Source organism: Delphinus delphis, chromosome 6 (genome assembly GCF_949987515.2).
Source record: "Delphinus delphis chromosome 6, mDelDel1.2, whole genome shotgun sequence".
Taxonomy (NCBI): domain Eukaryota; kingdom Metazoa; phylum Chordata; class Mammalia; order Artiodactyla; family Delphinidae; genus Delphinus; species Delphinus delphis.
The window spans coordinates 1,364,215-1,387,403 of NC_082688.1; the positions used below are offsets into that span (position 1 = coordinate 1,364,215).

The 23,189-nt window shown below is 62.1% G+C and overlaps 2 protein-coding genes across 4 annotated transcripts; one reads left to right on the forward strand and one right to left on the reverse strand.

The window, feature by feature from the left end:
• The first annotated feature begins 333 nt into the window (after positions 1 to 333).
• Positions 334 to 11,833, forward strand: INPP5E (inositol polyphosphate-5-phosphatase E). Of its 2 annotated transcripts, none has more exons than XM_060013768.1 (11): positions 334 to 397; positions 1,212 to 2,288; positions 6,070 to 6,193; positions 7,534 to 7,631; positions 8,367 to 8,491; positions 8,598 to 8,717; positions 8,894 to 9,001; positions 9,339 to 9,500; positions 9,606 to 9,721; positions 9,863 to 9,999; positions 10,438 to 11,833. In XM_060013768.1, the coding sequence occupies exons 2-11, from the start codon at positions 1,528 to 1,530 to the stop codon at positions 10,568 to 10,570; spliced, it is 1,884 nt and encodes a 627-aa protein (XP_059869751.1). In that variant the 5' UTR covers positions 334 to 397; positions 1,212 to 1,527; the 3' UTR covers positions 10,571 to 11,833. The 2 variants fall into 2 exon arrangements, with proteins under 2 accessions (XP_059869751.1, XP_059869752.1); XM_060013769.1 differs by having other exon boundaries at positions 387 to 460.
• Positions 11,834 to 12,452: 619 nt separating this feature from the next.
• PMPCA (peptidase, mitochondrial processing subunit alpha) lies at positions 12,453 to 23,161 on the reverse strand. 2 transcript variants are annotated; one of them, XM_060013770.1, is made up of 13 exons: positions 23,072 to 23,161; positions 21,703 to 21,905; positions 21,192 to 21,271; positions 20,884 to 20,966; positions 19,133 to 19,227; positions 18,289 to 18,389; positions 17,360 to 17,623; positions 16,961 to 17,053; positions 16,748 to 16,866; positions 16,552 to 16,642; positions 16,400 to 16,462; positions 14,739 to 14,883; positions 12,453 to 13,715 (listed from the first exon to the last, which is right to left on the reverse strand). In XM_060013770.1, the coding sequence occupies exons 1-13, from the start codon at positions 23,140 to 23,142 to the stop codon at positions 13,546 to 13,548; spliced, it is 1,578 nt and encodes a 525-aa protein (XP_059869753.1). In that variant the 5' UTR covers positions 23,143 to 23,161; the 3' UTR covers positions 12,453 to 13,545. The 2 variants fall into 2 exon arrangements, with proteins under 2 accessions (XP_059869753.1, XP_059869754.1); XM_060013771.1 differs by lacking the exons at positions 12,453 to 13,715; positions 14,739 to 14,883 and adding an exon at positions 15,687 to 15,987.
• Between the last annotated feature and the right edge of the window lie 28 nt (positions 23,162 to 23,189).

The following is a 23,189-nucleotide window of genomic DNA, read 5'->3' on the forward strand; positions in this document are numbered from 1 at the left end:
CCAGGAAGAAGGGGCCCCTCTCTGATCGGCGGCGGGTGGGCCTGATGGGAAGACCCATCCTGATGGCAGTGACAATGAGGGCCCAGGGCAACGCTATGCCTCCTAGTATCCCCTCTGCAGGGAAGGTCCCCCCGCCCCACTAGGCGGAGAGGAGAGCAGGGGCTTCCGGGCGCGGGGAAGCCGGGCAGCGGACCGGGGGAGCGGGGCGGACGCGGGGAAGGGAGCCGCGGTGTTCCTGGCGCCCACCAGAGGGCGCCCTCCCGCCTCGCTTGGCGCCGCTGGGTCCTCCGGCCGCCAGTGGCCGCTGCGGGCGCCGGGGCCGGGGCCGCCCTGCCCGCCGGTTGCCGGGGAGCGGCCGCCGAAGCCCGCGGAGCTGGGGAGCAGGCGGCGCCCCGAGGTGGGGGCGCGGGGCTCTGTGACCCCGGGCGGGGCTGCGGGAGAGAGGAGACCTCCGGGCGGGGTGAGGGATGCGGGGCGGCAGTCCTGGAGGAGGTGCGGGGCGGGGGCTCGGGGCCCAGGGGTCCTCGGCACGGAGTGACCCCTGGGCAGGGGCGCGGAGGCCTTGGGCGGGGCTCTAGGACTGGGCGGGGCGACCCTGGGTTGGGGTCGGGGCGCGGGGATTCCTGGCGCGGCATCGGTTGCGGGATTCCCGGCGTGGGGCGGGGCGCGGGGGTCCCGGGCGCGGGTCTCGTTCCCCTTCCCCACCCCCAGCCCCGCGGCTCCGCGGCGGTCGTTGCCCTGGGCCCGGCCGGCCCGACTCGCAGTCCTGAGTCAGGGGCCTTTGCTGCCCGGGCCGCAGACCCGCTCAGGGTCGCCCGCTCTCGGGGCGGCGTCTGCGGCCCGAGCGATGGTGGAGGGCTCTCAGGTGAGCGAGGCCGGGCCGCCGGGCTCCCGGGGGGAAGGGGCGCGGGCCGGGACCCCTGCCAAGGCCGTGCCTACGCCTTGGGGGCGGGAATTCTCAGTGGGTCGCGCCCCTGGCTCCCCACGTGAGGAGCAACCCTGTCAGGAGGGTGGCTTCTCTCCTTCCTAAGATGCTGGGCCTTCACCCGCCTCCTAGGAGGAGGCGGCAGCCCGGGTGCCGACGTGCCTGTTCTTGGTGGGCTGCTGCTGACCTGTCCGCTCTGTCACCCTGCACCACAGCTGTCCTCCAGGATCATTAAATGGCATTGGGGCCCCGGTCGTGGAAGGCTAATCGCGTGGTTTTCCCTTAGGTACTTGCCAAGGACTCCAGACGGTCAGGGCTCCCAGCCATGCAGCACCTGGCTCTGCTCCAGCTGGACCACCCCGGCCCCAGGGGGAGCTGCTGCCCTTTCTCTCCTCCGCAGCTCGCCCAGCGACGGCTGACCACGCATCCCTGACGCTGGACGTCGCCAGCAGCCCCAGGAGGAGCTGTCTCCCGGCTCGGCCAGGCTGCCCCCGGGTGTGAGGGCTGGCCGCTGGACTGTGCCGTCCAAGTTGGCGAGCCTGGGGCACTCGGAGGCCGCCCAGCAGCCCACCGCCCAGGGGCATCTGCAGCCTGAGGTCAGAATGCTCAAGGGACGGCTTCCAAACACTGACGAAGACCTCGCCGCCCGCCCGGGGTCCCCGGCCGCTGATGACCGTCGGGGACCCGAGAAGAGCCCAGTGCGCCCCCTCGACACCCCGGCGCAAGTCGGCAACGAGGACCCACAGGCCAGGGGGAGACCCTTCAGTCCGAAGCCGCCACCGCCGAGGCCCAGGCTGGAGCGAGCGTTGTCCCTGGATGAGAAGAGCTGGAGGAAGAGGCGTTTTCGAACCAGCCGCGAGGACCTGGCCACGAGGAATGGGCCCAGCCCCTCCGGGGGCTCCCTGCAGGACGAGGCCCCCGGGACCGCCACCCGCGGTGGCTCCCCGCCCTGCCTGAGCACCTCCCTGCAGGAAATCCCCACAACTCGCAGGGCCCTGGGCAGCGGAGGCCCCTCCTCGCTGGGTAACTGTCTTTCCGGAATGATCAGCACTTCCCTGGACCTCCTACACCGGGACGGGGCCTCGGCCGGGAGCACCCCGCGGCTGGCCAGCCTGCTTCCCCCGCGCCCACTGCCCGCCATGGACTGGAACGTCGCCTCCGACGCCCTGCGGACAGCAAACAAGGTGGACTTGGATCACGCGGACCGCCAGCTGCGGTGGCAGGCCAGACCGTTCTGGGCCCACAGCGGCCTGCGCCCCGGCCGGCCCCCGAGCCCCCTGGCCCGGGACGACTGCTCCCTACACTCGGCCAGGTCCGCCGTCAGCCTCCTGGCGCCCGTCCGCACCAAGGACGTCCGCAGCAGGTAGGGCCTCGGGGGTGGGCGGCATCGTGGCCTGCGTCCGTGGCTTTCGTGGGCCTTCAGAAGCCCCGTGGGAACCACGGAAGCCTCCCCTGAAAGTGTGTGAGGTGCTGCAGCGGGTCTCCCTCCACTGACCCCCATCTTCCAGGCCCCCCCAACTTTTCCTTTGCGTCTCAGCCCCACAGGCTCTATGAAGCAGATGGTGGGGTACGCAGATCTCTCTGCGCACTGGGCGGCCCTGTTTTCCTTCCCATTTCTTGCTCCATCGGGGACAACCTTCGTCCACGTGTGCAGGTCGGCCCAGGACTCCAGGGTGGGTCGGGGAACGCGCGTCCACGTAGCCGCTTTGGTCAGGACCAGCGTTTAGCCAGCCGTGCCCTGTGCACGCGCTGGCACCTTTCCAGGACGGAGAGCTGGACACGGCTGGGCTGCCCCGAGGGGAAGGTCCCCAGGGCCCACCTCTGGCGGGGAGGGGCGCAGGCAGAGCCCGACTCGTGCACTCTGCTCTCAGGAGCGCCCCGAGATTTCTCAACGTTCGGGGCTCCGTCTGCCAAGGGCTGCCCAGCAATCCCCACCCCGGCTCCGACCCCATGGGCAAGGAGAGGGGTCTCGCATCTCGGAGGACGCCGGGCGTCCGGGCCTCAGGGGGCTTGAATAACTAGTCCGTCTTGACTTCTTTATAGTCTGAAGGGGAGGTGGGCGCCACCCTTCCGCTCGACTCCCATCTCGCACCTCTGCCCACCTCTCCCGAGGCAGCGCCATGAGGGCTCACCAGGACCGGGGTCCCAGGCGCTTCTGAGCCCAGCCCAGCCACGCCCACCAGCTCGCTCCTGACCATCGCCTCTGGGAGCCCGGTGCCCACGCTGTGACTCGGGAGGCCATCCCGCGCTCTCCCCGACCCCCGGCCCTGTCCGTGCTGGGCCTGGCCGCTGACCGCTGGCTCTCACGGCCCCTGCCGCACCGGCCGGGGCTGGGCAGGTTGTTTGAAGCGCACATCGGGCCTCGGCCCTGACTTGGGGGCCCCACGCCATCCACTCCCTGCCGGGGCGCTCGAGGCCTCAGGGGGCAGAGGGAGCTCTGTCACCACCGCCCCCCGCCGCACCCTCCCATCCAGACCAGGCCTGCGCCAACCCCTCTGGACGTGGGTGCGGGCAGGGGAAGAGTGAGGCAGTCCCTGTGCTGGTGTCCTGGGGTGGCCGCAACAAAGCGCCGCAGACTAGAGCCTTAAAACAGGAGTTACTCCGTCCCAGTTCTGAGGCCAGAATTCACAGATCAGGTGTGGCAGGGCCGCGCTCCCTCCCAAGCCTCCAGGGAGGGTCCCTCCTGCCTCTTGCAGCTGCTGGGGGCCCAGGCGTCCCTGGCTTGTGGCCGCGCCGCCCCCGTCTCTGCTCTATCCTCACGCGGCTCCTGCTCTGTGTCTGTCTCTCCTCTTCTATAAGGACAGCGGTCCCTGGATTTAGGGCCACCCTCATCCAGGAGGACCTCGTCTCAAGATCCTTAACTAATTACATCTGTCTGCAAAGATCCTTTTCTAAATAAGGTCACATTCGCAGATTCTGGGGTCAGGGGGCAGATGGAAGGCAATCCTCACCCGCCCCCGCCCTCGGTGAGCCCAGCAGTGAAAGCCAGGCAGGTGGTTCCTTTGGCCGCCAGCCTCCCTCCTGCCCCCTCCATCAGCGCCGGGCACTGTTTTAGGGCAAAACGGGTTCCTTTGTTAAAGTAATTCAGCATGTTTCTCGTAAAGGGCGAGATCTCTTCGTGCGTTTAAAGTATGATTTCACAGGGAATTCCCGGGTTGTCCAGTGGCTAGGACTCGGCACTCTCGCTTCCATGGCCCCGAGAACTAAGATCCCGCAGGCCGAGCAGCCTAAAAACAAGTATGAGTTCTCTGCTCAAATTGTATGCAATTTATGTAGGCTCGCCTGTTACACAGAAATGAGAAGCACGTCTCAAAATCAGATCCCCAGCTTTGCTCTCACACAAGCAGCCGACAGTGGGTTGACGGGCTCCCCACCTCCAGACCCTCCGTGTGTCCTAGGACACGGGTCGGCGGGCTGGGTAGGGACTGTTTCAACTGTGGGAGCCGTGAGGTCTCTGTGGCAGTGCTCAGCTCTGCCGTGGTGGGTGGGAGAGCAGCCCAGGCCTGGCACCGGCAGCGCGGCTGTGGGGCAGGAGCGCCTCCTTCAGGGAGGCCGAAGGGTGAATCTCAGGGCACTTTCCACGCCACGGACTACTGGTTTTTCCCAACCATTTGAAAGCATAGGCGACCTCCCTGGTGGTCCAGTGGGTAAGACGCCATGCTCCCAATGCAGGGGGCCCGGGTTCGATCCCTGGTCGGGGAACTACGTCCCGCGTGCCGCCACTAAGTCCGAATGCCACACCTAAAAGATTCTGCGTGCCGCAGCGAAGATCCCGCGTGCTGCAACTAAGACCCGGTACGGCCAAAATAAATGAATGAATGAATACGTATTTACAAATAAAATAAAAGCGTAGGAGCGATTCTTAGCTTGCGGGCTGCACGCAGACAGTCTGGATCTGGCCCGGGTCGGGGCTGAGGACTGAGGAAAGGGACGCAGACTGTGCCCTTGGACGGGTTGCTTTCTGGTTACTCTGCGGACGGGGCTGGTTTGGAGAAGACAGCCCCGCGGGCAGCAGTCAGCCGGTTAGGATCCTCAGCACGGTGGGGTGACCTCAAGGAGGTTCCTCCCTCCTGACGTACTTGAATTCATGTCCTCCAAAGCTTGGTCAGGGTTTAAGAGTTTCTCATGCGAGTTTGTAAGGACTGGATCCTGATTTCATCTCCTTCAGAGGGATTGGTGCCTGTTTGCAAGCTAAGGGGTAGGGATTTCTTAGCAAGTTGGAATGAACACAGCAAGTGAGACATTTGAACTTGGATTGAGCGCATGGGTTCCCCCTCCCTCCTTGTGAACCTGACCAGACACGGTCCTATCACAGGTCCTCCAGGAACGGTTTTCACGTGGTTGATAAAAAAAAACCCAAGACCGTACTAACGTTCTTTTCATGACATGTGGAAATTACATGAAACTCAGGCTTTGGTGTCCTTAAGTGCAGTCTCATTGGCACATGGGCATCGGCCGAGGCTGCTTTCAGGGGTTAAGCGGTGACAGACCGATGGCCTCGAAGCCTAAGTCCTGCACGGCGCTCACGGAAGGAGCGGATGTCAGATGCGGCCCCCTGCGCGAGGGCAGGACCAGAGCTGGGGCTTAGCTGTGCTGTGTTAGGGCCTCTGCGACGCTGTTCGAGACTTTGCACCATTTGCCTGCTCTATTCTATGAGAATCTCACAGTGGATTGAACTTTCGGGTCCTGTGAGGACAGGTGTGTCACGGGCAGCCTTTACGAGCTCCCAGTGCTGGGCGGCGAGGCAAAGGCCGGAGCCCCGGACAAAGGCGCACGTCCCCCCCAAGTCTGCTTACCGTGCAGAAGCCCACCTCGACCTCTGCGGCCCTTCCGGGGCTTTGCCCTTAGCGGTTCCACAAAAAAGCCCCAAATGTCACCTTTACGTCCCTTCCTCTCAGGAGGCGATGGAGGGAAGCCGAAAGCCTGCGGTGTTTGTAGCGCTGTGAACACTGTGGGTTTCCCTAGAGAGCAGGGCACCTCGGCACTGTGCTCTGTGCCGACCACGGGGTCCTGAGGGAATCCCAGCTCTGGGAGAGGAGCTCCTGACCCCTGGGAGGTGTGTCCTGCTTCCGGCCCCTCCCTGGGCCCATGTGCTGCGACCCTCCCACCCCCCGGCCCCAGTTCAGTCTGTCCCGTGTCCACAGGAGCTACCTGGAGGGGAGTCTCCTGGCGAGCGGGGCCCTGATGGGGGCAGACGAGCTGGCCCGCTACTTCCCAGACCGGAACGTGGCCCTCTTCGTGGCCACGTGGAACATGCAGGGACAGAAGGTAAGCGGGCTGCCCACCCCCACCCAGGACGGCGCTGGGTTCCCACCAGGTTCTTCCTGGGGCTCCCCCAGCCTCCCCGTCCCCCGGAGGGGACTCCTGTCCGTCACACCCTCTCGCCCACCTCTCCACCGCCTGGTGGGGCATTAATGCTTCTTTTTGCAGACACACCGTAAGTATTTTTTTAGAGCAGCTCTAGGCTCCCAGCACATTTGGGAGGAAGGGGCAGAGATTCCCCGAGAGCCCCCTCTCCCCGACGCGCGGCCTCCCCGTGGCGATGCCCAGCACAGGGCCAGGCGTTAGGGTTGCCCCGGGCCACTCCTGGGTGCACCCTGGGGGTCCCAGCACGCATATGGGGACGTGAATCCGCCGCTGTGCACTTGGACCGGCGTCCACACCAGAACCCGAGTCTGTTTCCCACTGTGTGTCCCATGCGGTCAGGGGCTCCTCCATCCCGCCTGCAAGCCAGGGCGCTTGGAGCTCAGGACATCTGTGCCAATGGGACGAGCATCTGACCACCGGGGCGACTGAAGCCGGGCAGGCTGGGGGTCCGCACGCTGATCTCTGGGGAAGCCCGCTGGACGCCGTCCCGCCAGCTTTCTCTCCAGCCAGCCCGTGTCTCCTGGGGGGTCCCTTCCCACAGTTAGGGGGCTCCATCCCTGCGCGTGGGGGGCTCCGATCCTGAGGCCAGCCGTGGGCTTCTAGGCTGCGGGTGACCTAACACTGTTGCCACCACCGGGGTCTTGGGCCATTTCCTGAGCGCCTGCTGTCGTCCATGTGTGCTGTCGTGCTTGCTGTCCAGAGAATCGAAGCGGCCGCGTCCTGGGCTGACATCGGGGTGACGGGCGCGGGGAGAGAACAGGGCAGGGCTGGGGTGGACGGGCCCCCACGAAACAGCAACCTGAGCCGAAGTGAAGGCAGGTGCCCGGGCTGGTGCCTCTGCCACCCTCGGGGAGCCACCAGCGTATCCACGGCGTGGCCCACAGCAGGGCCCAGAGGGCCAAGGCCGGCAGCAGGTCGGGGGGTGAAGACCACCGACCGGGCGCCCGCTTCCCTCCCCGGGGCTGCAGTGAGGGCAGAGGTGCAGAGGAGGGGGCGTCTCCCTCCCCCCGACCCCGTGCACATCAGGGGTGCACTTGGGGGATGGCCAGGCCCGTGGGTGCCCAGCGAGGGAAGAGCACAGCCAAGGAGTGGTGTAGGCTTGGCGAGGCCAGGCTCGGGGGAGGAGCGGCGGCCTGCCTGGGCCAGGGGCTCCCCATGGTGGCCTCGGGAGCGGCCTCGGGTCCCCAGGCAGCAGGGCCTCTGGGCCCCTTCGGCTCCTGCCAGGCGCCGCTTTTCTGCAGGAGCTGCCCCCGAACCTGGACGAGCTCCTGCTGCCGGCCGAGGCTGACTTTGCTCAGGACCTGTACGTCGTCGGGGTCCAGGAGGGCTGCTCGGACAGGTAGGGCTGCGCGCCCCTCTCCCGCCACTGCTGCCGCCCCGCCCCATGTCTCCGCTGCGCCGGTGCACCCGGGTCCCTGTGAACAGCGGCGCCAGGCGGGCCTTTGAGGCTGAAGCTGCTGTGGCCCGAGACCCCCGTGTGCGGCAAGACGTGGGCCGTGGCCGAGCCTGGGCTGAACTGGGATCGTTTTCTTCTCCAACGGGGACTTGTAGAATTTAGAAGGAATGAGGTTCATCTGCTTGTAAATAAGGAGCTGTTCCAGGAGATAGCGGGGGCAGGGGCCCAGCGCAGTGCGGTCCCGCGGGCTCCAGCCCAGCAAGAGATAGCGGGGGCAGGGGCCCAGCGCAGTGCGGCCCCCGCGGGCTCCAGCCCAGCAAGAGATAGCGGGGGCAGGGGCCCAGCGCAGTGCGGCCCCGCGGGCTCGAGCCCAGTCTGTGCAAGGCGTCGCTCACCTCTCCTGGGTCTGCCTGCGGCCCGGGCTGTGTTGCCAGTTTACCTGCTGGGGGGTGGGGGCAGAGCCCCGGCAGCACACGGGCAGCAGCGCAAGGCCTGGCCGGAGTGGAGGGGCCCTGACTGCACCAGGCCGGGCGGGGAAGGTGGCCTCCCTCCTGCCCCCCGGCTCTTATCAGGGGTCGGGGACCCAGCCTGTCACTGGGGATGCAGGAGGAAGCGGGCCTCCCAGGGAGGCCCCGGGCTCCCCGTCGAGCTGCGTGACCACGGTGCCCCTCCCCACAGGCGGGAGTGGGAGACGAGGTTGCAGGAGACGCTGGGCCCCCACTACGTCATGCTGTACTCGGCGGCCCACGGGGCGCTCTACATGTCCGTGCTCATCCGCAGGGACCTCATCTGGTTCTGCTCCGGTAGGCAGCCCCGGGGGCCGGACGTGCGCGTGGGGGGCGGGCGGTGCGGCGGCGTGGGGCCTTCGGGGCTGCGTCCGGCCCGGTCAGCCCTGCTCCCTCCGTGCAGAGGTGGAGAGCTCCACGGTGACCACGCGCATCGTGTCGCAGATCAAAACCAAGGGGGCCCTGGGCGTCAGCTTCACCTTTTTCGGCACCTCCCTCCTCTTCATCACGTCCCACTTCACCTGTAAGTCCCTCGCCCCTGGACCCTCAGAGCCCCTGGTGGCGCGGGTCACGGTGCAGACGCTGCGTGATTAGAGCTTGCTGGGGTTGCGGGGTCTGCCCCCGACGGACCCCCCCAGGCGCCCAGCCCTGGGCTCAGAAACCTGCCTCTGGAGAGGGCCCCCCACGCTGTCCTTGCAGCTGGAGACGGGAAGGTGGGCGAGCGGCTGGTGGACTACAGCAAGACTGTCCAGGGCCTGGCGCTGCCCAAGAATGTGCCGGACACCAGCCCCTACCGCTCCGACGCCGGTGAGCTGCTTTACCTTCCCCCGAGGACGAGGCGGCTTCTGCCGTGTTCTCTGGAGGGTTAGTGGGCTGTTCAGATGGGCTGTTCAGAGCTTTTGAGGGTCGAGGTCAGAAAAGTCTGGAAAGTCGCTTGCTGACCGAAGCGAGGCCTGGCGCCTGCTCCCTGAGTCGTGACCCGTGACCGCGTGAACCCAGAAAGCTGTGGACGCGCCCCCCAGCCCTGAGCCCCAGCAGCGTCGTGGGCTGCCACCTGCTTTCCAGGGAGCCCCGGGCTTGCGGTGGGAGTGAGGAGCGCGGGGAGTGCTGGGCTCACACGCTTTTCCACCCCCTCACGCCCCAGCGGACGTCACCTCCCGCTTCGACGGGGTCTTCTGGTTTGGAGACTTCAACTTCCGCCTGAGCGGCGGGCGGGCGGCCGTGGAAGCCATCCTGAAGCAGGACCCGGGCGCCAGCGTGCAGGAGCTGCTGCAGCATGACCAGCTTACGCGGGAGATGAAGAGAGGTGAGGCGGGGAGAGCAGCCGCCCGGCCAGGAGGGACCCCGGGGGGGCGGGGGCAACCCTGGGCTCCGAGCCGTGGCTCTGAGGTGAGGGCTCTGCCCGTCCCAGGGTCCATCTTCAAGGGCTTCCAGGAGCCAGACATCCACTTCCTGCCGTCATACAAGTTCGACGTCGGGAAGGACTCGTATGATACCACCTCCAAGCAGAGAACCCCTTCGTACACGGTGAGCCGCCCGCAGGGCTGGGGCAGCGTTGGGGCTGGGCCTCCTGGGGGTCTTCGACACGGGGGCTCTTTCAAGGGCAGCCGACGCGAGGCAAGCCGGCCCAGCCCGGCAGCCCGACGGCCCCTGGAACCCTTCCCACAGGACCGCGTCATGTACAGGAGCCGCCACAGGGACGACATCTGCCCCGTCAAGTACTCCTCCTGCCCCGGGATCAGGACGTCCGACCACCGGCCTGTGTACGGCCTGTTCCGGGTCAGAGTGAGGCCGGGGAGAGACAAGTCAGTACCCACCTCACTCCCGGGTCCGGGGGGGGGGGGGTGGCGCAGGGGGGGCCGCCTGGGAGCACGGCCTGGTCTCCTGTGTCCTGATGCCCCTAGGGGAGCAGGGTTCCAGCCGCCCTGCGTGGAGATGTCTGGCGTAGGTTGTCTGAAGCAGGTGTCAGGCGAGCGACACGCCAGAGGGACGGGTCCTCGCCCGGACCCCTGAACAGCCAGTGGCAGCTGGGGTTGTCCTAGAGCTGCTGCGAGGCAGGCCTGGCACAGGCGGGAGGGAGCGTCCCGCTGGCTCATGGCGCTGTGCTGCGGCTGTGCCGCCAGTCGGGGCAGCCGCGGGGACCCGGGCCTCGCCATCTCCACCCTCCACGTGCCGCCCGCAGCAGACGCCCGAGTACGGAGGCCAGGAGGATGGCGCCCTCCTGATGGCTCTTTCCTCCCCAGCATCCCACTAGCCGCCGGCAAGTTTGACCGCGAACTGTACCTGTTAGGAATTAAGAGACGGATTTCCAGGGAGATCCAGAGACAGCAGGCGCTGAAGAGCCAGCACTCCAGCGCCATCTGTACCGTCTCTTGAGGAAATTTGCCGAAGGAGGACTGGTCACCTGCAACCCGGGAGGGTATCTGACCCAGGAACCCGGGGAGACGGAGGAGGCTGCCATCCGGGACGCTGATGAACTGCTGCTGGGGGCTGCCCGCTCCTCCACGAGAGCCCGACGGGAGGCCCCAGGTCCGGCGTCCGCCGCTGGGACAGAACCGCACGCCCCCATGGCGCTTCCCTCTCTCAGGGCGGCTTCCCCGCACCGCGGCCACTGTCGGTGGCAAACCCCGGGCTGGCCGTGAGTAGCTCGCGTGCCCTGAAGCCAGCGGCAGAGCCCGCGTGCAGGCCAGGCACCCTGACCTCCTTTATGTCTGCACGTCCGGATCTGCAGCCTCCCAGCAGCCCCTCAAACCCAAACCAAGAGCTGCCCTTCCTTGTCTGAGCGCCAGGCACGCCGCCGGGGGTCCGGTGACCCTGGGCCTCTGTTCCCATAGCACCGAGCTGAGGCTGGGATGAGGACGGCCGGCCGGCGGTTCAGGTCCACGAGACCACCTCCTTCTCCTCTCCCGGTCCATTTGGGTCCATTTGCTTAGGTAACGTTAGCTATGAGCGAGCGGCATTAACGTTAAGTGGTGCGTTTCCTGGGTCTGAGAAGCCGCTGGAAGGTTGGAATGTCACACCTTACCAGCCTAGGCCGGCCCCCACCAGCCTGGATGTCTTGTTTTCTTAAAGGGTTTAGAGTCCGATATTGCTTTGTGTCTTAATCCATCTCGTAAAAAAAAAAACTTGCTTAGGCTTTGAATGTGGGAAATTCTAGGGGCATTCAATCCAGTCTTTATTTATTTTTCCATATTTATATTTTTAAATAAATGCATCTATTGAATCTTAAGCTCTTCTTGGCCAAAGATTGAGTCCTAGAAAGCAGCAGTCTGTTGCAGTGCTCCTGTAAGAGGCTGTCACGTTCCAAAGCAAGAAGCTCGGTCTCTCCTGGCCCCTGTGCTGTGCTCCTGTGCCCCCGCCCACTGCCCCCAGGTAAGTGTCCTCTGAGAAAGGGCTTTTAGGGAATAGTGAGCACTTCAGACTTGAGTGAATCGTGATCAGTGATGTAAAGCCAACTCCCACGAATACCGACATCAAACTTTTATTCGCCTCTGCTTCCAAGATATGGAGTGTAATTCTAAAGCAATACACACGCAATCTTTTGATACAAACGGGAGAAATTCCATTAATGAGAAGGCACAGCTAATCCCATCTGATTTCAAGAAACTCCTCAGGTTGTATGTATAAAATTTTGCTCAAAGAATATGCCATTGAGCTTTGAATCAATTAACAGAAAAACTCTTTTGTTACAAAGGTTTTTGTGGTAACGGGGCTCGAAATGAGTAGGGTTTTATGGATTCCTTCCAGGCATTTTCTCTGACCCAAATCATGGAGAAGAGAGTTAACGCGACACTGGCGTGTATTAGTTTGGCTTGACATTGGGCTTCGTGTCCTTGGGGGGGGGTCACTGCGTCCACCTCATGGGTCCGAAGTGAAGCAGTTTACTTACCGTGAGCCGTTAGACTTCAGACGAATGGGCTTTCACTTGGACGTTTAGGTTGAAATTCAAATGAATACAAATGAAATCGACCAGGGTCTGGAAAATAAGCCTCATAAGGAATTGCGAAATCCGGCCGAGCGTGAGGGTGGCTTTTAAAGTCTGTCTCTCGTTCTCCAACGCACTGAGTCCTGCCACGGGCCACAGGCCAGCCAGTCCCCAAGGGCCAGACTCGGCGTGGGCGCCAACGAAGGCACGCACGGGGCTCTGGGAACAGCAGGGACAGCGCATAGGGTGGGCGGGGTTGAAAGGGTGGAGGGAAGGCCCCCAAGTGAACGGGGCGACGGGGCGGGGGGGGGGGGGGTAAAGGGGGAGGAGAGAGGGAGGGGTGGGTGTCCAGGAGATAGAAAGCCCGGGTGAGCGCCAGCTCCCGCAAGAGGAACCTGGGCCCGGCTCCCGGGACGCCTCACGCTCCCGCGCTCCCTCCCAGCCAGCCCGGTCACCACAGGACGTTCCTAACAACTGGAATTCACGCCTTTGGCCCGCTTGCCATGAGCCTGGGGCTCCCACCCAGCAGACTGGAGCGGAGCAGGCGAAGGACAGCAGGGGCCCAGACACCTCCCACCTGGGCCAGGGTAGGTGTGCAGTAAAGGGATGGAAATAAAGGGACAAGAGGCCCCAGCAACATGAACGGACGTGACAGAAGTGACGCCGAAACGTTTATTTGATGGCCTCAGATCGCCCCTCCCTCTCCCAGCTGGACAGCAGGGGTGCACTTAGCGTTTCAGAAAATACGGCCTGGAGACGACTCTTCTCCACAGAGCTTTGTGGCCCGGTTCTGTGCAGCCCGCTGGCGGCCAGGAAGCCGCCCTCTGAACCACGGCAGCGTCAGAAGGACCCACAGCAGCCACTGCAGGTACCCAGCCCTGCAGGGCCCCGCGTGCGGCCTCAGCCCTCCCGCCTTTCAAGCCCGCCTCCCCCGCCCCAAGCTCCCCAAGCTCCCCACCTCTGAAATCAGAGCCTTACTCCTGAGGGCAAGAGGCCACCCCTCACTGGTCAAGCTGGACGGCGCATCGCCCCGGGACCCTCAAGGTGCTGGCATGGGTGGCCCTGGCCTCCCAGATGCAGGCGGGCTGATGGGCCCGGGGGCCTCAGAGGAGAGGTCAGGCCTCGCCCGCCCAACGACCACCGGCCTCGGAGAACCGCGCAGTCCCCCACTTGCCGAAACCCCTGGGGAAGCAGGAAGACTAGCCCGGCTCGACGCCAGCCGGCAACGCCAGCCGGCTGCCCCAGCCTCCCTGCGCTTCCCGTTTCCAGCTGCAGTGGTGGAGAGCAATCTTTATTCCACTGATTGGCACGTCCAATTCTGAAGGAATTCACATTTAGGAAAAGTCCCACAGTCTGCACCGTCTGTGAACGTCTGCCCTAAAGTCACCCCAAAGAAACGCGTGTGGACGGTGCTGCTGCGGCGCCTCTACCGGAAGAGCCGGTACGTCCTGGGCAGGCGCCCGTCCTTATTCGCCAGTGCCGCCTGGACGTGCTCGTACGCCGGCAGATCGCTCAGGTCCCCCAGGGCGGCCACTGCGGGCTTCCTGCGGAGCATTGCAGAAGCAACTCTCTTGATGTCCTCTGGCTTCACATCGCCTGGCACGGGGAAGAGAGGTGTCAGGTGAACACCCGACCCCGCGTGGACCCCACTCCTCTCCATGCCGTGGCTGCGGTCCTGAACAGACAGAGGGGCCCCCAACCTGCCACCGCCTCCCCACCTGCGGAGGAGGGATGCTGAGGACCCCAGAGGGTCCAAGCGCAGCCACGTGTGGACCGCACGGTGAGCTTCTTAGTAAATGAGCAAGTGTCAATTTCAACTGCATTAGGACATGCCCATCCCAACAGGAGTTAATGTAATTAATTAAAAAAAAAAAACCCTCAGCTATGAGTTACCTACATGGCGAGTCTGCAAGGAGGGGAAAACCAAAGCCTCAGCACCGCGTGGACGAAGGGTAAGGTCAGAACGAGGGGGGCTGAGGGGCTGCACACGTGGCCCAGCCTTGGAGGAGGGAACCACACCCCTGGGAACTTATTTTCTACAGAAGACGAGGCCTCAGGGAGATCAGGTACTGTCATACTCTAGGGGCTGAGGGGCTGCACGTGGGCGGGGCAAGCACTGTCCTCAGCAGGACTCCAAACCCAGCAGACGCCCGGGGACCATGTCAGCTTCACCCTGGGCGACTCGGCCCCGCAGAGCAGTAGGCAGAGCCCTTCTGAGGTTGCGGACCCTTTGGGAATCTGACAAAGCTAAGATTAACCTGTCCCCCAAAGAGTCACAAACAAGTACAGCTTGGCATCCTGGAGGCTCAGGGCCTCCTGAAGGCCACTCACAGGAGGCCACGGACACCTGCCACAAGCCCCCGGGGCAGCGCTGCTGGAGCTGGTGTCTCTCCACGCACAGCACGGCACCGGGCCACGCACTTTCCACCCACTTTCCCATTGAATATGCGTTGAAACCTGTAGGGGTCGTGAGAGGCCCTTTCATTAGGGGGCCAAAAGCTGGAGTCACACGGGTAAGGCGCTCAGCCGGCGCTGGCAGGGCCGGGAAGCAGACCCGGGAGAGGACAAGGCTTGGGGTGCGGTCCTGCGGGGCCACCCCGCCCTGGGCCCGGGACTCACGGATGAGCGCACACAGCTCGTGGGGCAGCTTCCTGGAGCAGGTGGCCAGCACCTGCCTCCCCACGTCCTCGAAGATGACGGGCCTGGCCTCCAGGTTCATCATGAGCATGGACATGAGCTGCGTCTTGGCCCGCTCCAGCTCCACCTGCGGGGTCACACGGCTCAGTCCCTGGGCTCACGCCCGTCTCCCAGCCAATCGCGAACGGCCCGGCCAGCAGAGGGGCTGACGGACGTGTCCTGGCGAAGGGTCTTCCGCTTACCCGGGGCTAAATAAGGGAACACGGCCCCCTGTGCCTGGGCTCGCGGCCCAAGTCACCGGCAGATCCCGCCATGTTTCTGCCTCTGTGCTTTCTGGGTCACGGCTAGAACTACACTAATAGGGCCTTTACCACATTCGAAATAAGGGAGAAGTATGTGCTTCCCTGGAGTTCTTGGGTTTACACTTTGCCATGCAGCATGAGCAGGGAAGAACACCAAACACCCAAACTGCAGGACCCCAAAGCTGGCCACACATTGAAATCACAAGGAAAACAAACTCAGCACCGGCTCTGGGGCTCCCCGCAAATCCCGGAGCAGGGTCTTGTCAGCTACGTTCACCGCGCTCCCTGGGAAATCTGCAGGAGCCAGCTCAAACTACCAGCTCTGTATCTGGGGCCAAGTTTAAGGCTGCAGCTCCAGCGAGTTCCGTTCCTGAAGCCCAGCCTGGAGTGCAAGGGCAGAGACGGGGGCGCTGGTGAGAGGTGCAGGCCGCCCACCGGGGAGCTCTCAGGCCTGGAGAACAGGTGCTGGAAAACATCTCAGCTGCCTAGAGTCTGTGTGTCTTTTAAGTAAAGTAACTCCTGATTTAACACACGTCTTGATGACTTTTGCAAGTTCAGGCAAATAATTTTTATCTCAAGTTGCCTTCACGTTAGAGAAAAACACTTTTTCTAGCCGGACGCTAATGGAACCACCACGTGTAAATTTTTAAACACGTTTTTATTTTTAAAATAATACTTCTTTTTCTGATTAAAAAGGGAGTATGTGGTTACTGCAGAACACATGGAACGTACAGAAGAGAAGCCCTGAAGTGAACCACACCCGCTGACCCCGAGCAGGCTCACACGCTGCGCTTCTCTGCTGCTGTGTGCGTGTACGTGCCTGTGCGCGTGCGTGTGCACACACGTGTCTGGGCACGCCTCCACGTGTAGTGTGTATATAGAATCTGCTTATTGGTGCCACTTCTGATCCAGGAAAAAAAGCAAGACTTCTAAACACGCGTGGTATAATAAAAAGTAAATGAAAAAAATGAGGGAACAAAATCTCAGGTCAAAACGTAAACCAGAACCAGGAAAGAGCTAGAAAAATGCCCTGCGTGGCCCGCTCGTTCTGCTCCACGCTGCTCCAATGTACCCTTTTACAGAAGGACACAGGGCAGGCACAGGAGGCACAGGCTCGGTCAGAGAAAGCACACCTGGCGCTGGGGGGGTTCTCAGCATCAAGACCAGGGAGGACGGGCTCCCACGGGGGCAGGTCTGGGTCACCCCGGGGCTGTGCTGTCCTGGCTGGGATGCTGGTGGTGTGGGCACAGAGCAGGGGCCCTCTGCCGGCCAACCCTACACCATGTTCTCTACCCATCGAACACCACAAGGATGTTAGAAATGGCTCCGAGCCCTACTTACCACATCCACAGTTCCAGCCATTAAAACAAACTCTCTCGTGATGATTTCCACCATTTCTCTAACCTGTAAGAGAGCGTGGAGCGGGAGAGCATGATCTCAGCCCAGCAGCCTTCGTCCCCCGGTTCCCACAGTGAAGGAGGCCCGGCCCTCACCTGTCTGGGGTCGGCGCTGGCGTGAATGCACAGGAGGCCTGTGTCCTCGTAGCTGTGGTGGTAGGAGGTCGCATTGTACATCCAGTGGTGCCTGTGAGGGACGTGGGGAGAGGGACGCCAGGAAGGTGTCAAGGCCCCAGAGCATGCTCGGCTGGACCGGCGGCCCCGACGCAGCGGGTGAGGGCACCCAACCCACCTGTTGAGCACGTTGAGGTAGAGCCTGGTGAACATGCCCTTGCCGGGCCCGCCGGCCGAGAAGGAGCCGCCGCCGCCCATCATCATGTTCAGCACCGCGAAAGGGAGGAAGTCCCCCTCCTGCGGCAGACGGATGGCAGAGCTCAGCCTGGGCTGAGCCCGCGCAGGTGTGAGGCCTGCTCCAGGACGCCCTGCCTGACCGCCCAGGACTCACCAAGAAGGAACAGCTCTCCAGGCCAATCATGATGTGCGTGAGCTCAGGGAACGGGGTGGGGCCCAGGCTGACACTGGACATGTCCCTTTCCAGCTGGAACCAAGAATGCACTCAGTGAAAGACGCGTGAACTCAGTGAAAGACCACCCGGCCTCGCACGCTTCTCAGGTCAGGTGGTATATAAACGGGTCTACAGAAACCGTACACCAATATCAGGAAACCCCTCGAGAGGCGCGAGCCAGCCGAGCCTCCAGTCCAGGTGGAACTTGGCTCTAACAGGAACACGGGTTAAGGTGAAGCCGGGTTAAGGCGACCCTAACACCTTCAGGATAAACACAAGGTCGATCACACTGAAAAAAGAAGTCAAAGAAAGCGTACACAACCCGAGATCATGGCTCACCTTGACGATGCCCCCCGTGTACTGTGCCACCGATCCGTCCACGTGCACGGCCGCCCCACTGCCCCAGGCAGGGCGGGTGCCCAGCAGGTACTTCCGGGCGCATTCCACCAGCTGCTCGTGCCCCACCCCCACCCCGGCCAGCACCATGCGGTCCGGGGTGTAGTAGTTTCTCAGGTAGGAGTGAAGCACCGATCGATCGATCTTTGCTATGTTCTCCGTAGGGCAGAAGCGGTGGAGGCCAACTGTGTTCTCCCTGTAGGCGGCCTTGATAAAGGAAGCAAGAGACGCACGAGTGACAAGGAGAACACAGCCAGGTCTCCCCAGGCAGGCCGGGACGGCGGCGCCCCGCGGCCAGGTGGGAAAAGCCCGGGCCTCCCCAGGCAGGCCGGGACGGCGGCGCCCCGCGGCCTGATGGGAAAAGCCCGGGCCTCCCCAGGCAGGCCGGGACGGTGGCGCCCCGCGGCCTGATGGGAAAAGCCCGGGCCTCCCCAGGCAGGCCGGGACGGCGGCGCCCCGCGGCCACGTGGGAAAAGCCCGGGCCTCCCCAGGCAGGCCGGGACAGCGGCGCCCCGCGGCCTGACGGGAAAAGCCCGGGCCTCCCCAGGCAGGCCGGGACGGCGGCGCCCCGCGGCCTGATGGGAAAAGCCCGCCAGCTGCTCGTTTCAGCTCCCGTTTGGCAGGAACAGCTCTGTGTGTTTACAGAAAGAGTAAACCTGCCTCTCCGGAACAAAAACTCGTAAGAAACGTCAAATAAAAGGCTCACTCTACAAACCTCGTTACCGTAAGGATTAGAAAGTTTAAAACTTGCATAGCTAACAAATTCAGAAATTAAAAATGTTCTGCAAGGTGGCATCAGGCAGGTGAACGACCCCCGCCGAGCCCGGGGTCAGGGGGCGAGGCCGTGGAGGTGGCCCGCGTGTCCATCGCACCTCGTGAATCATCTCCGTGAGAAGGGGCTCCGGGTCGGGCCGCATGCCGAGGTCCTCCAGCTCAAACCGGACAGCCATACGCGTCAGCTCGATTTCTTCATCTGCAGAGAACCAGAGACGAGGCTCAGCCGGAGGCCGCCCCGAGCCTGGGTCGCCGAGCGGGGCCCAGTGTCGTTCATCGGCAGGCACGGGCAGAGCCTCCTCTGCCTTCCTCTGCGGCAGAGCTGGGGGGCACTTGTACGAGCGACGGGGAGAGTGCCCTGCAGGCCGGGAAGAACTGTATGAACTGGGCCTCCTCCCCTCTGCCCGGAAGCAGCCACCTGGCCCCGCTCCGAGCCGTGGCTTCCTACCCGTACGAGGCACTGAGGTCCAGACACAGAGGCACAGACCAATGGCGGGGGTGTGTTTTATCAGGTAACTGGAACCTGGGAACCCCAAGGCCAGGCTGCTGTGAAACAGCGCAGCTAGCCTGGCCGGTGTCAACTCCCAGGAGGGAGCCTGAAGTCCTGCTGTCTGCAAGGCTGAGGACGGGAATGGGGGCAGAGACACAGACACTTCTGGTAGCACGTCAGTCAGGGCGTTTAAACACCGTCTGAGATGCTTTTCTGAAATGAAAGAACCATTTCGCTACAAACGTCAAAGGGCACAGAGAGGAAGTGTCCAAGTATTCAGTATCAAGGACGTTTCTAATCGTGAGCGCTGTTTCCAGTGACCCCCTGCTGACTGTCACTGGTGGGTGGGCCCAAGGCTCCATGACACAGCGCCCCTCCCCGGGGCAGTGAGTCAACACACCTCCCAGCACTGCCCCCCACCCCAGGACCCCTCAAGCAGGCCGAACGCACACCTGTTAGCCTGGGGTGCAGGACCACGTCTGCCAGCAAGCCAACTACCGTGTCCAGGCCTTTGGAATCAGCAGACACGGCATACATGGTGGTGTCTCTGGAAAAACCAACAAGACCAACATTGGGGGCACTAAGGTCACGACAGGTGTATGCTGGGGCGGCAGGGGAGGCGGCTACATCTTTCTGCGTCGAGGGTCAGCACACACCTGGGGCTATTTCCCCTTTCCCATCTTACAGTGTAAACTCTTAGCAGGCAGGAACCCCAGCTGTGCACAGGCTAACTGCTGGAGTGGAAGACACTGTCCAGCCCAACTGGAGAGGCAGCTGAGCGGTTTTCACCAGCACAAGCCCCTCTGAGGCTACTCGTGTCATCCTGCGCTGAGTGTCCGCTAGGCGAACCGTCCACACGGGCGCATGCCTGGCCTTAGACGGCTGGGGGACAGAGACCGATTGTAACAGTAGCTCACAGCACGTGGCACTGTGACCAGACAGGCGCACTGAGGCAGGGGAGGCGCAAACGTGACAACCACAGAGCCACGAGGGCGGCACGGTCAGGCCAGAGACCACGCAGAGCGGGCCCAGCTGCCACGGGGAGAGGAGCGAGCCCTGGAGGGGAGACGTGGCCATCAGGGCCTCTGCAGGGAAGGGGCCATTCTTAGTGGGGAAGTGCTGTAGGACCACGTGGGAGAGCGGCAGGAACGGAAGTCTGAGCTGAGAATTAGCTGGCTGCACTGGGGCAGAACACAGGCCTGCCTGACCAGAGAAAGGGGCTCCCTGGGGAGACGGAGGATGAGATTTTTCACAAGAACACAGCCAACCAGTCTGGCTTTCATTCACAGGCAGCCGGGAGCCACAAGTTTCTGAACAGACCTTTTTTTGAATATGTGAACATGCCGTCAACTCTAATTCTTGGCATTTAACCTATGTTTTCTCTCTAATTTTTTTAGCATTCAGATCGAAATAACCAACCACTTAAAAAAAGTATGATCTAGGACTTCCCTGGCGGTCCAGTGGTTAGGACTCTGTGCTTCCACTGCAGGGGCCCAGGTTCGATCCCTGGTCGGGGAACTAAAATCCCACATGCCACCCGGCGTGGACCAAAAAAAAAAAAAAGGTGTGATCTCTGTCTGCTCATCTCACATTGCCCTGAGCAGAGCTTTCCAAAACACGCCCCACAATGGGCAGACAGACACCACCTGCCTTTGTCCACAGCACCCCCACCCCATCTGTGCCCCAGCTGCCTACTGAATCTTCCCCACCCCAAACCGACCACTGCCTCTTCCAGGCTGAGCCTCTGCACCTGCTGTCTCCTCGGTCTGAGCCACGGCCGTCCGTTATTCCACCTGGCAGGCGCCTTCAAGCAGCAGCCCTGACGCCGAGTTGCCTACCGTTCCCTTCCTGACCTCCCCCACGGTCCCACCACCCTCGGCCCCTGGCTCCTGCGTCTACCACCCGTGGTGCAGCCCCTTGCCCCATCTGTGAGCATCCTGGGGACAGGCCTGCTCTGCATCCCCAGTGCCCAGCCAGCAGCCTGGCTCGAATGGCAGGGGAGGCTCGGCCCTCGGAGCGCATGCCTCTGTGTAAGTGTTGCCACGCACCCAACCCTCCACCCGAGTCTCTGCCTGGACCAGGGCTCACTTCTCACCATTCACCTCCATGGCCTCGCCAATGGGAGGGGCTCAGGGGGCCTCTGACCAAGGACGAGGACAGTCCACATGATAAAAGATGAGTCTGTGCGTGAAAGCTGGCGTACCTTGATGTCTGGCAATCACAAATACCCCCGTGCTTCTCCAAGGTAAGCAAAATTTCATCTTTGCTGTCAAATCGATCAGTAGACTAGGAAAAATGAATAAGAGAACCTACGTAAGCCACGCAGAACAACCTCCAAAATACAGTTTTTAAGAAAAAAATTTACTTTTGCTTTCAGAACACTTAACTTAGAAACCTTAATTAGTATCAACTTGGCAACTCAAGCATTTATTAAAATATCCACTCTAGAAAAGCAAACCTTGACAGATTCTTCCCAAGTATAGCCTCAAAAATCACAAGTTGGACACTGACCGAAAATGCCAATTTTTCCAAAAAGTGAGCAATTCCACTGAGATATTTTGCTTCATATCTTGATCCAGAGTTAATAAGAACTGGCAATAAAAATAAAGTTGACAGGTTAAGTCAGATATTCAAAAGAGAAAATTTAATCAAAACAAACCTTTTAAAATTGTGAATATGACCGAAACAGCCAGATTTAAACACATGAGGACAAGTACGTACATTACCTCGATTCCGAAGGTTTTCACAGCTACATACGTACGTCAGTATTTATAGAATTACGTACTTTATATCTGTGGTAGAAAACTTTTAGGATGACAGAAAGGCAGAAAGAAGGAAACAAAACCCACCACCAGGAGAGCCACCGTTCATACTCTGCTTACTAAATTTTCAGATTCTACGCCATGCTTTTTCACTCAGGACACAATTCATGAACGATGCCCTAAGTACAACTAACAGTCAACTGAAGTGTGTGCATGTTACAACAAACGGGGCCGCCCGCGACGCTACCGACAGCACTTACTTCCTACTGTACAAAACTGTCCAAACTTATTTTGGGACGCCACACGAAGCCCATTCTCCAGTGTGGTGACTCTGGTTTCAAACTTTTCTTGTCCATCAACTGTGGCAAAAACAGGCTTGGGTACTCCGGGCAAGGGGGAAGAGAGGGGGATGCTGGGATAGGCACCGCCACTACTGAACTGCCTGTACGCAGGGGCTCCAAACCTGAAACACAGAAATCGGCCCAGGTATAATACAACTGAGATGGTGGGACCTGTGGTGACCACCTAGGTGCAGTTACTTGTGTTCTGTGTGCATTTAAAAAATCAGCATCTCCTTATCTAGAGGACTGACTTCTACACGTCTCCAGAGACAACACAGAGGAGTGACCGAGAACACCACTGAGGTGTTCCCAGGGACATGCGGCAAGTTGGTTCAGGCCTTTAGGCCTCAAATGCCGCCTCCATGAAAAGAGGGTTAAGTGGGTTAAGTCTGTTTCTACACACCGAGCACTTGGCCAAGCCCTGCCCTTCAACAGCCCCCTGGAGCCCAAGCAGAAGCCACATCTCTTCACGGGGTTCCGAAGGCCTCTAACTCCCCCTCCAAACTCATCTGCTAGCCCCCACCGCCCCAGGCCCGGGTCCCACTGGCCAGTTGGTCCGTTCCCTGGACACACTGGGCCCATCATCCCCTCGCTGCTGTTCTCACGGTTCCCGGCCTGACCCGCCTTCCCCTGCACTGTTCACAGGGCTGACCCTTCTCTCAGTCCCCATCCCTTGTCTCAGATGTCACCTCCTCGTAAGCTGCTCCTCCTCGTTCCACCTGAAGTTAGTCTCTCCTGTTTCTTACCGCCGAAGGCGGCTTACTCCCTTTAAAACTGACACTTTGGGCATGAGACTGCCTGGACCCAGTGCCTGGTTTCTGTCCCCATCGCACCCAGGATCTCACAGCGAGGGATCAACACCCATCTGTCGCCTGAATGAAAGCGCCAGGGCGGGAAAAGGCCAGACATCCAGAGGAGAGAGGACAGAGCACAGCAGTCAAGGACATGGCTCTGGCGACCACAGAACCCAGGCTTGCCGGCTCGGCCTCACAAGGGGGCACGCGGCCGGAAGGGGCCGGGGCGGAGATGACACGTGACTTCGGACGAGCAGCCCCCCCCGACCGCCCGGGAGGAGAGGGCGGGAGAGAGGCGGATGGGGCTCGGGACCGGAGCCCGTGGCGCCATGGGGGTAAGTGCCCCCGTCGCCTCGGGGACCGGACGGGGGTCCCGCACTCCCAGCCCGCTTGCCGGGCGCCGCCCCTCGGCGTGGGGGAGCCAAAGGCGGAGCGTCCAGAAGGGCGCGGGCCGCCCCAGCCCCCGGCCGATCCCCGGCCGGCCCTCGGCTCACCTCAGCCGCGAGCGGCCCCACGAGCCCGAGCCTCGCAACAGCCCCGTCGCCGCCAGCACCATAGCCGCCATCTTGAGTCACCGCCCACCGACTCTGTCGTCACTTCCTGTTCCGCCTC